This window comes from Dama dama, chromosome 7, assembly GCF_033118175.1.
Source record: "Dama dama isolate Ldn47 chromosome 7, ASM3311817v1, whole genome shotgun sequence".
NCBI lineage: Eukaryota > Metazoa > Chordata > Mammalia > Artiodactyla > Cervidae > Dama > Dama dama.
Window position 1 is genome coordinate 49,068,398 of NC_083687.1, and position 12,117 is coordinate 49,080,514.

At 50.2% G+C, this 12,117-nt stretch overlaps 1 protein-coding gene across 3 annotated transcripts in view; it reads left to right on the forward strand.

The window, feature by feature from the left end:
* TXNDC5 (thioredoxin domain containing 5) overlaps positions 1-12,117 on the forward strand; it is a 46,332-nt gene that overhangs the window by 29,020 nt on the left and 5,195 nt on the right. For all 3 annotated transcript variants that reach the window (XM_061147664.1, XM_061147661.1, XM_061147662.1), the window contains exons 3-6: positions 2,500-2,605; positions 8,359-8,455; positions 10,768-10,883; positions 11,950-12,036. In XM_061147664.1, coding sequence (XP_061003647.1) covers positions 2,500-2,605; positions 8,359-8,455; positions 10,768-10,883; positions 11,950-12,036 — 406 coding nt within the window. The remainder of the gene's footprint in view (positions 1-2,499; positions 2,606-8,358; positions 8,456-10,767; positions 10,884-11,949; positions 12,037-12,117) is intronic.

Below are 12,117 nucleotides of genomic sequence, written 5' to 3' on the forward strand. Positions count from 1 at the left end.
GACTGTATAGTCCATGGAATTTTCCAGGCCAGAATACTGGAGTGGGTAGCCTTTCCCTTCACCAGGGGATTTTCCCAACCCAGGGGTCGAACCCAGGTCTCCTGCATTGCAGGTGGATTCTTTACCAGCTGAGCCACAAGGGAAGCCCAGGAATACTGAAGGGGTAGCCTGTCCCTTTTCCACGGGATCTTCCCGACCCAGGAATCAAACCGTTGTCTCCTGCATTGCAGACAGATTCTTTTCCAACTGAGCCATCAGGGAAACACCATATTGGCTTAGGGCCCACCCTGATGACCGCATTTTAACTTGATTGCCTCCATGCAAATCCTGTTTCTAATTCAGGTCATGTTCTGTGGTAGCATGGGTCAGGACTTCCGGCAGACCTTCTGTTATTCACCCCATAACACCACCCCATCTGTGGTGGTAGGACTTCATCTTGCTGTTTTCCAGAGGGACCCGTCAGTGGGGATTGTCTCCCCTGCAGTCTCCTTGAGAGAGAGACAGTTCGAAAGCAAGTGCCACGATGGAGGCTCGGCAGCAGCAGAAAGGTTTGGGGCTGTCCGTGGGGCTTGAACCCGGTGGCCTGCTCTCCACCGCCGCCTGCCTCTCCATCCACGGTGAAAATGAAGTCAGATGCCCCAGCAGGGAAGCTTATTTCTCCCCAGGGTCTGTGAACTTCTCCAGAATCTCAGACTTGGGCAGCCTAGAAAGGTTTTTAATCCAACAGCAGAAAGAGATTAAAAATCAGTTGAGCTTCAGTCAGTGTATACCAAATGAGGAAAATTTGACAGATTAGGCTCTACCGTGTTTAACCTTAGCAAAGAAACAAGAGGTGGGGTCAGCAATGCCTGGTTCTTTCTAATGCTCTGAGGAGCCACTCATTTCCATCCTGAGGCGCTCTGTCAGAGGGGGGCGCCTGGCCGAGAGGAAGGAGTGGAGGATGGGGCTGCCCCAGTCCTCCGGGGGCTTGGCGCACGTTTCCAGAGCATCTCCAGGGGGCGGCTGCCAGTGATCACAGGTGTGAGGGCAGGTTCGGAGTCACTTGAAATGTTAAACTTCATGGAGGAAGGGACACACTGGCAAAGTCTAGTTAGACTGGTTTTTTTGTCATGGTTATAAAAGTATAAGCTGCCAGGGAAGGGGAGAGATACTCTTCATTGGAGTCATGTTGAGGTGTCCCCTAGCCCATCACAGGATCTGAGCTTCTGGGTGAGGCCGGTAAGCCCATTCTCACTAGAATGCTTTCTGCGGCCAGTGTGTTGGTTTTCTCGTTTGGTGTGAAGCTTCAGTTTAAGACCTTTGTGGGGTTAGCTATCCAAACGCACATTTCTGACTTCTGCTATATCTTAACTGCTTATATTCTGACGCTGCACATTGGGCATCTCCTAACAAAACCCACATACATGCCAGGAAGCATTAGGGGGTGTTTAGATGGGTAGGCTTGCCCCAGAATGCTAGTCTGTGTTTCTCTGTTTTCAGTAGCTGTATTTTAGTAGCCATATTTCCCCTTTCATCCTTGCCACCTTCTACTGATTCTGTCAATAGAAGAATTATTCCCTCCCCTCCCTTCATCCCTTGACGCCTTCTGTTATGTTTTATCGGGAGCATGTTGTCCCATCACTCAGGCAGTGACCCAGGGTTTGGACGTGTTCATCTCGGTCTCGGATGATGTCTTTTGTTGTTGTTTAGTCGCTCAGTCATGCCTGACTCTTTTGAGACCCCATGGACTGTAGCCCACCAGGCTCCTGTGTCCATGGGATCTCCTAGGCAAGAATGCTGGAGTGGGTTGCCATTTTCTTCTCCAGGGGATCTTCCTGACCCAGGGGTTGAACCTGCGTCTCTTGCATTGGCACTTGAATTCTTTACCCCTGAGCCAGGTGTTGTCTCTGCTCCCCTCCAAACACAGAACTCCGTGCTCCATCTGCAGATAGCTTCAGAGGCTCGTATGTGTGGAAAATAGAAAAGATTCCTTCTCTGGGGACAAGGGAACAGGCCATTATCAACCAAAGTCAGGGTCGTGCTTAAAGTTGGAAACTTGAACTCTCACTGTAGCTGGAGCCTCATGCCCTGTGAAGGTTGAACAGCCTGGAAATACATTGACTGCAGAACAGTCAGTTTCCACCACAGTTCTAGGTGGCTCTTCAAACGGCAGACCTTAAAAACTGAAGCCGGAAAGGACAACGAATACCAGGCAAGGAAGCTGGGGAGCTCTTGCTCCTGACCCTCGCAGCCAGGGGCTCAGCCTGACTTGCTCACCTTGGTTTTGTTTTTCAAGAAGAACATGAGAAACTTTTTAAAATGGAGGATTAAGTGAAAATGCCACTTCCTCGAACATTGCTTTTTTTCCCCCCAGCGTTACCAGGGAGGGGCAGGAGTGAGCTGGCCACAGCCCGCCTGACACCCTGCTTTTACGATTGCTTCACTAAATGAGTTTATTCTTTGCTCAGAGCAGTTTGAAGTGCTTTAAAATCTCCGTCTAATCCTCTGTTACTCTTTCAGCTTGAAGTTCTTCAAACCTGGTCAAGAAGCTGTGAAGTACCAGGGTCCCCGGGATTTCCAGGCCCTGGAAAACTGGATGCTGCAGACGCTGAACGAGGAGCCGCCCGTGAGTACACACACGGCCACCCCTCCTCCTTCCTGCGTTCGTGGGGGAGTGAAGAGGCCAATTAGGTACCATCTTAAAGCAGCTTTTTAGGACTCAGTGATGTCATAGGTAAAGATTCACTTTTTTTTTTTTTTTTTGCTATTTTAAAAATTTTTGATAAAATACACTATAAAATTTACCCTCTTTTTGTACAAGTCTGTGGTATTAAATATTCTTAATGTGGTACAGCCATCCACCCACAGAAATTTTCCATCTTCCCAAGTGGAAACCCGGGCTTCCCGGGTGGCTCAGTGGTAAAGAACCCGCCTGCCAAGCAGGAGACATGGGTTTGATCCCTGGGTTGGGAAGACCCCCTGGAGGAGGAAATGGCAACCCACTCCAGTACTCTTGCCTGGAGAATCTCATGGATAGAGGAGCCCGATGGGCTACAGTCCATGGGGTCCCAAAAGAGTCAGACATGACTGAGCAAATGGACAGCAAGCAGAAACCTTGTTCCTATTAAACACTAACTCCCCCAGCCCCTGGCACCCGTCACCCTATATTCTGTCTCTATGAATTTGAGTACGAGATCTCTAAGTACCTTAGTGGGAAAAGATGACGTTTTAGAAACTTTTTATTCTGGAAGTGTTCAAACACGCACAGAAGTAGGAAGAAGAGTCTGTTGCGTGGCGGGCAGGGTGCAGTGGTGATGGCCCTGTGTGTCCACCTCTGGCCCCAGCGATGCCGACAGCTTGGTCTCCCGTCTTCCCATCCTGTGTTTGGCTGCGGTCAGGGTTGTCGGTGACTATTTCAGAACGCAGCCCACAGAAGTGCACTTACTTCTTGCTAACACACCCTCCACTCCTGTCTCACGTGCCCTTCAAATCACGCTAATTGCTCACCACCAAAGAGGGACTCGTGGCCTACTGGGGGCGAGGCCTCTGCTGGGGTGTCCAGTCCTGCTCAGCCCTCCCCCGGACCCCAGCTCCCCCCTCCACAACCTCCTGCTCCCCCCACTGCCTTGGGCCATACCCCCATGTGAATCTCTCCTTTGCTTCTCAGCCCCACGGCCCTACTGGCGTTGCTGATAACAAAATTTAATACCCTGAGCGCTCTGTGTCTTAATGGCCACCACTCCTTACTCTGAGGATGTAATTGTGGAAACTATGATTTCTGATGTCTTTTTTTTTTTTTTTAATTCAACTGTAGTGACTTACAGTGTTGTGTTACTGGGATGTTTTTTAAAGACATAGTTACGTGTAATGTGTTCCTGAGAAAAATCTGTAAACCTCAGTCCTCCAGTTGACAATAGAGTCTTCACCTTGTCATAAATCCTGACGACCGTGAGCCCTCCACGAAGTGTCCCTTTCCTTTGCGGAGCTTTCTGGTGGATGCTGAGGGCCCAGGCCTGCAGAGGCCGGGCTGGAACCTTGATGGGAGCACGAAGGTGGCCAGTGTCCCCAGGCTGTGCATTCCTGATGAGGCACTGAGAGAGTGGGAGGGCTTTGCATGTAGTTTCCATTTCAGCGCTTGGCTCAGTCTGCAGTCTTGCATCAGGTGAGCGTCCCCTGACCTGGAGCTTGTCTGGGCAATTGGAGGGGTCTTTGCTGTCCCCTTCCAGGGTGTCCGTGTGGTCCTTCCGCTCTCCCCTACATTCTGTGTAGTGGTCAGAGCCGATCAGAAACCCAGCTGCTTCCCAAGTGCTGCTTTTCTGTCACATCTTTCTAAAAAGTCTCGGGGCTTCCCTGGTGGCTCGGTGGTAAAGAACCCACCTCCCAAGGCAAGAGACGCGGTTTTGATCCCTGGGTCGGAAAGATCTCCTGGAGAAGGAAATGGCAACCCACCCCAGTGTTCTTGCCTGGGAAATCCCAGGGCCCAAGGAGCCTGGCGGGCTATAGTCCACAGGGTTGCCCACAGTCGGACACGACTGAGCACCGCCACCCAGAACTGCGTGCTAAAGACCACTGGCATACAGTGTTGAGTAAGTGTTGATCAGAGCTGTGTCTAATTTCAGGTAACAGGGAAACCACAAACCCCTCAGAGTAAATTTGCATCTTTGTCATGACAAGAAAGCTGGACCAGCAGGTGTAACTTTCACATAGATTTAAACTTAAAGTTTTTTTTGTGTGTGTGTTCTCTGGAGTGGGGGAAGAAGCCCATTTTAAAGGGGAATTCATAGTTTCCAAAAACATTTAAAATAAGTTTTTCACCAAAAAAAAAAAGGCAGTCTTCTGTGATGACTGTATTCAGGAAGCCATCAGCCAGGGTCAGGATGGCAGAAAGACATCATCTCATGAGCTGACGTCCCTTTGGGGGTGGAGCCCAGCGCACGGGCCAGGGCTGGGGACCTTGTGGCCAGGCCAAGGCTCAGCGTCGCCCACCTCGGGCCTGTCCTGGGGCTGTGGCCACACGGACCCCACCCTGGACCTGTCACCCCCCCTGCCGTATCTTGGCGTCAGAGCTGTGGGCATTGCTGGAAATGATGCTAGGCTAACTTATTACAGAAAAATTGAAGTATTTAGACTTCATATTACAAACCAGAATTCTTCTCAGTATGAATTTTGCTCTATGTTTTAAGAGAAAGCTTTTAAAAAAAAAAACTTCTATGAAAGTGTTGGTCTCTCAGTCATGTCCAGCTCTTTCCGACTCCGTGGGCTGTAGCCTGCCTCTGTCCCTGTGATTCTCCAGGCAAGAATACTGGAGTGGGTTGCCATTTCCTCTCCAGGCGATCTTCCCGACCCAGGGATTGAACCTGAGTCTCCTGCATTGCAAGCAGATTCTTTGCCATCTGAACCACCAGGGAAGCCCTTCTGTATTTATACCTAAATAACTTAATATATACATTTTCCTATTTAAACAGGATAAATTTAAGGTTTTCCCTCCTATTATTATGGTAGTATATTAAAGTCAAGGGAAATCTGCCATTTCTTACCTTCTACTCCAATTTTTATATTTCTGTTTCCTTCTGTATTTTTTCCTTAAGTCATCATCAGACATGGTTCTTTTCATTAATGATCTTTTTATATAGTTGAATGATCGTTACAGTGATCATATTTTATCTTGTGGATATGCCAAAATTCAGCCCTTTCTGTCATTGGATATTTAGGTTGTTAATTTTTCCGTCATCAGAACACTGTAATAAGGAACATTTTTATCTTTGTAAAAGACTTTTTTCCCTACTTTGGAGTGACTTTTTTAGAATATAGATCCAAACATAACATTGCAAGGCAAAAAATAAAAAAGCCAGACCACTTTTAGAGCCCCTGTTGAGTAGTGCCGAGTTGCTTTCTTTTTTAAAGAAAGTCTTTATTTCTGGCTCTGCCAGGTAGGTCTTCAGTGCCGCACGGGCTCTTCTCTGGTTGAGGCAAGGGGGCTCTCTCTAGTTTCAGGGCTTGGGCCTCTCGCCACGGGGGGCTTCGCGCCGCAGGGCATCAGCTCCAGAGCACGCGCTCAGCAGTTGTGGCACATGGGCTTAGCTGCTCCTCTGCACGGGGGATCTTCCCAGACCAGAGATCAAGCCTGTGTTTCCTCCATCAGCAGGCGGATTCTTGACCACTGGACCGCCAGGGAAGCCCCAGGTTGCTTTTTTAAGACACTAAGCCCACGTTGTCCCCAGCCTGGGGACGGTACCCATTCTGTGATACACTGTGAAGTTCCTGTAATGATCATCTCTCTTTACCTGCCATGGAACAAGTACCAAGGCAAGAAGCATGCCTCTGACATGCTCCTTTGGTGCCAGAAACAGGCGTTTTACCACCGCAGGCCCTTTGAACACCTTATACACAGTGACATCCAGTCTTCTCTTTCACTTTGTTGGACCTCACTGACTGTCCCTTAGCCATCACTCTCTCAGACATCCTTTTGTGTGGGTCCTTAGCACTTAACGCAAACGGAGCGTGAAAGTCGAGCCAGCAGCAGAAAGCTTCATGTGGCTGTTCAGTCGCTCAGTCATGTCCGATTCTTTGCGACCCAGTGAACTACAGCACGCCAGACTTGTCCTTCACCAACTCCCAGAGCTTGCTCAAACTCATGTCCATGAGTCAGTGATGCCACCCAACCATCTCGTCCTCTGTTGTCCTTTTCTCCTCCTTCCTTCAATCTTTCCCAACATCAGGGTCTTTTCTAATTAGTCAGCTCTTCGCATCAGGTGGCCATACTATTGGAGCTTTAGCATCAGTCCTTCCAATGAATATTCAGGACTGGTTTCCTTTAGGATTGACTGGTTGGATCTCCTTGCAGTCCAAGGGACTCTCAAGAGTCTGCTGCAACACCACAGTACAGAAGCATCAATTCTTTGGCGCTCAGCCTTTTTTATGGTCCAGCTCTCACATCCATACATGACTACTAGAAAAACCATAGTTTTGACTATACGGACTTTTGTCAGCAAAGTAATGTCTCTGCTTTTTAATATGCTGCCTATGTTTGTCAAAGCTTTGCTTCCAAGGTGCAAGTGTCTTTTAATTTCATGGCTGCAGTTGCCATTTGCCGTGATTTTCGAGCCCAAGAAAATAAAGTGTGTCACTGTTTACCTGTTCTGTTTTCTATGAAGTGATGGGACCAGATGCCATGATCTTAGTTTTTTAAATGTTGAGTTTTAAGCCAGCTTTTTCACTCTACTCTTTTACCTTCATCAAGAGGCTCTTTAGTTCCTCTTGATTTTCTGCCATAAGGGTGGTGTCATCTGCATATCTGAGGTTATTGATTTCCAGCTTGTGCTTCTTCCAGCCCAGCACCTCTGCTCGTGTACTCGGCATGTAAGTTAAATAAGCAGGGTGACAGTATACAGCCTTGACGTACCCCTTTCCCAATTTGAAACCCGTCTGTTGTTCCACGTCCAGTTCTAACTGTTGCTTCTTGAGCTGCATACAGATTTCTCAGGAGGCTGGTAAGGTGGTCTGGTATTGCCATCTCTTTAAGAAGTTCATTGTGATCTACACAAAGGCTTTAGCATTGTTAGTGAAGCAGAAGTAGAAAACTTCATGGTGCTTTACAATTACAACTCTGTCCAACTTTGAGCTCTCAGCATTTTGAAAGCTGCTAATGACTTAATTTGGATATTCATTTTAATGGAAATACGAACCCCTAGATCAGAACTGAATAACAGACACCCACATGTCTGAAGGACAGTGATGTCTCAGTGATCATTTCTTTACCTCTGCTTGCTCTGGTTGGACGCTACAGGTGTGTTGGCCTTAAAGAAAATGGAGACATGAAAAGTGCAGCCCAAGTTTGCTCTGTGGTTTTTCTCTCTGTAGCCGTTCATCCGTCTAAATTTTCCCTCTCGTCACCTTTTTCCTTTGACCAGCTCTTCAGAGTCTCACCTTCCTTCCTGGCTCTTCCTCCTGTCGCTGTGCATGAAGGGTGGCTGGGTCCGCCTTCACCTCTGAGGGTCTCGGTGCCTCTCACTTCTGTGTTCTGCCAGCCGTCTTGGGTCTCCTCTCCAAGAACCGGGCGGGGTGCTAGTTTGGGACGGCCCACCCTTCAGTTTGTCTGCTCCGTTGGGTTGGGTTGGAGGGCAGCAAAGGACGGAGGGGGGCCGCTGGCTGTCACCTGGTTGCCCTGGAGCATCAGTCCTACAGCACTTGCCAAGGGGCCTCTTGCCCCATCTAGTTGCTTCCTGCCTTGGGCGCCCCTCCACACAGCAGCATCCCCCGGAGGCTGGAGGTGGCCGGGGGAGGGAGGAGAGCGCAGAAGGTTCCAGGCAGAAGCCGTGATAGGCTCCACAGTCCCCCAACACACACCCGTGGTGACTCTTGTTCCGTCTCCCCCATCAGACTCCAGAGCCCACGGAGGAACCGCCCCGCACCCCCGAGCTCAAGCAGGGCCTGTATGAGCTCTCGGCCGGCAACTTCAAGCTGCACGTGGCGCAAGGTAGGCGGGCGGGCGTGCGTGCGCGCGAGAGTGCCTGGGGGCGGGGCTGCTGCTCTCGCTGCTCTGCTCGGGGGCTCGGAGGCCACTGCGTGGGTGGTGTTTGTCCAGGGTTTCACTCATCCAGCCCCGCTGACACCCGTGTCTAGCGTTCTTCCTCTTGGAGATTATGTCTCCATCCGTTGGAGAGGCCGGTTCTGGTGCCAGGCTGAAGCCTCGGGTGTGCGAACCGGCACGTCGGGACTGCGTGCACTTACCTAATTTGTGCATAGGCTGGACCTGCGCCCTTGGATGGTGAAATGTTTGTTTCTGTTAGTCTTACTCGTGTACTTACTGACCTGAGGCAGAAACAAAGGTGTACCTGTTTAAAACAGAATTTAGTTGGGACCGTTGTAACACACCAATCAGGATAGGTGTTCTTCACCCTTAAACCACTTTTCTGACACCACATGTTCGTCTCCTCAATGTCAGAGTGACCCGAGCACAGTTTCTGACGTTAGTAATGTGCGTAGGACCTCTCTACACACGCTCAGAAGCCTCAGCTCAGCAGTGAAGGGCTTGAACAGGAGTCCAGCCGCCAGGCTGACCTCCGCGCTCAGATGCTGCAGTGGAGAGAGGTCCTCCATGCGACCGAGGCAGAACGTTTCTGAAAAAGGGCTTAAAATTGTGTCAGGCCTCCTGGGAGTGAAAACCCACCTGCTCCAAGGCTGGAATCATTTGTTCTGATGCCTGCAGCCACGTTCCATTTTTAATTAAAGGTCATTGTTGGTCCCGATGCTTTGGGAGTGGACCTTCAGGGTTTCTGTCCTCCGGGAGTCACTTTGAGTCAGGCTTGGACTCCCCGCCGGTTGTGTTACCAGAACCAGCCAAAGTGCAGCCCTGACCCCCTGAGTGGCCGAGTCCTTGGCCGCTGGCCTGCGGGTCTGCCGGGAAAGCGGTGCCCCGCCGGCCTTGATCCCGCTCCCCTTGAGGCTCCTGGAATCCTGGACCCGCTGTCTCTACCTCACAGCTCAGGATGGTGAGGGGCCTGTCTGGGGAGACATGGTTCCAGCCTTGCAGACCAGCTGCTAACATATATATATATATTTCGTTTGTGTAAAAGAACTGAGGTACAGTTGGTATAAAATATTGACTGTTGAAGCAAGTTTCTCCCACTTCCCTCAGATGCCTCCCTGCCGTGCTGACCAGATGCCCCGTGAGCATCCTCTTGGCGAGCCTAATTCGGAGCCTGGGTCCCATTAGGGCCGCTGGTCTCCTCTCCCTGCCTGCAGCCTGACGCCTTTCTTGGCCCTAGGCTGGTCAAGGTCAAGAGCCAAGATAAAAGTCCAGTCTCTCAGTCATGATGTGGTTTACTTCCTAGCCAAGAGAGTGATACTCAAGTCTTAGTTGTTTTTTTTAATCTTCTGTTTTATTGTGAAAAGCCAGATACAGAAAGCAGTGTAGGGGCAGTGAATGGTCGTAAAGTGGTCACGCTGTAACCACTGTCCAGCTCAGGCCCGGCCCTCCTCTCCCGCCCGCTGCCTGTCCGTGCGGAAACCACCCCTCACTTTACTTTCCGGTTTCATCTGCCACGTGTGCTCTACAGCACAGCAGTTGAGTCTGCTCTCCCTCTTAAGTGTCTCTCAGTCTCTGTGTTCCCTCAGCTCTCTCTTCCTTGCCTTCTAGAAGTTTGCTGAGCACACAGTCTATCTGACCTGCACGGTCCCCGCAGTGGGGACTTGTCATGGTCCCAGGGTGTGGAATACAGCTTCCCTGGCCCCGGGCCCTCATGTCTTTATTCCCTGTGAGCTGGCAGTTGGATCTCGGGCCCTTTTCGCTCTGTGTTTGATGTTTTGAGGGGTGTGAGTGCGACTGCATGGCTGGGCAGTCTCTCTCTGATGTCAGCAGCCTTGCTCATCACTGCCTAGATCCGTAATTCACCAGAGATGCCAGCCAACACCACTGCTGAAATGACAGCGTCCCTTCTTTATATTTTTTCAGCTAGAGGTAACTGGCCCTTGTTTATCACTCCGTTATCTGGAGTGCAGTTCATCTCAGGAAAGACAGGCTATAAAGTACCTGTTTCTTACCCTTTATTGCCAGTTTTCCAAATAATGAGTTGGTTCCCTGGTGTCCTTCAAAGGTGACAAATTCCTTTCTAAGGATGGTCATGAACTCAGGGATAGAGACGTATTTGATGGGGAGTCACTTCTTACCAGTTGAAGGGTTCATCCTGAGTTGAGCTTTGCAGGAAGACAGAGCTGATACATGCCCATTCTGTCTGTGTGGGTGGCTGTAAATCACTGTCTCCCCCTCCCCGCCTTCTCCCCCTGAAGGAGACCACTTCATCAAGTTCTTCGCCCCGTGGTGTGGTCACTGCAAAGCTCTGGCTCCGACCTGGGAGCAGCTGGCTCTGGGCCTTGAACATTCCGAAACTGTCAAGATTGGCAAGGTGAGTGAGCGCCCCTATTAAACTGGAAATAGATGGCCTTTGGCTGGATTAATTAGCCGAGTAGCCCATTATTCATTCTGTGCGTGTCGTTGCAAACTTGATTTATTAATTCCATTTAGCGTGCCAGTTGATAATTCATTTCACTTTCACAGATGGCAACCTGGTTTTGAGAGTGCTGGCTTTTCCACATTCTAGAGATTAAAATTAGGGCTTTGGCTCCTTGGTTTATTTTGAAGCAGTGGCCGGTTCTGGACTGGCAGCCCCAGAAGCCTTTCTGCCAAGACCTGGGACGGAGCCGTAGAGAATGTTCACTGGATGCCCTCGGAGACCATCCACCCTGGGTCTCACCGAGGAGCTGGTTCCTAAAGGACCTCGGCTCCACGCCCAGCCAGGGTACAAAAGACCCACCCAAAGTGAGCCCCGCCTGCTCACCCTGCTGCCGGGAATCCTTTCTTGCTTCACGTGGGGAAGGCAGAAGTGGAGCCTAACCACTGGGTTTTTCAGTTTTGTCTTTTTATTATAGTCCAAATACTCCTATTTAAAATTGATGACTTTTTTTCCCTTTGCTCTTAAAACGCTGTAAGCTTGAACCTGAGAAGACATTTTTCCCATCGAAGTTCTTACCAGGCTCTACTCTGCTTAGCTTTCAAGATCAGACCAGATCAGGCGTGTTGAGGGTGGTCTGGCTGTAGACCTGGGGACGTTTTTCAGCTTGCTTTGTGACTGGCGGGGGGGTCTCTGTCCCCAGCAGCAGGCCATCCCCTCTCCAGGTGTCAGGGTAGGGTCCCTTTTTCTACCTGTTAACCTCCTTAAGGTAAATGATCGCTTCCTAAAAGCTGGAGTTTTTGAGTGAAAATAAGTTGCGTCTCTGAAGGACATCTCATTCCCCTGCCCACTCTGCTCAGGGGTGTCTGAGCAGCTGTTGGGAGAGGTCTCTCTGGAAGCTGCAGACGCTGCCCATGGGGGATTTGAGTAGTTTCTTTTCTGAAAATGCTGAGTGTCCGACAGATGGTTGGTTAGGAAGGCCCTCGGAGAGACTGATTGGGCATGCGGTCTTTCTCTCCAGGTGGACTGCACGCAGCACTACGAACTCTGCTCAGGAAACCAAGTCCGAGGTTATCCCACGCTCCTCTGGTTCCGAGACGGCAAAAAGGTACGTCTTGGGGTCTCCGTGTGGAGACGGGAGCTGTGTCTTTGCGCCAGGTGAGCTGTCGTGGGTTAAGAGAGCACGGCA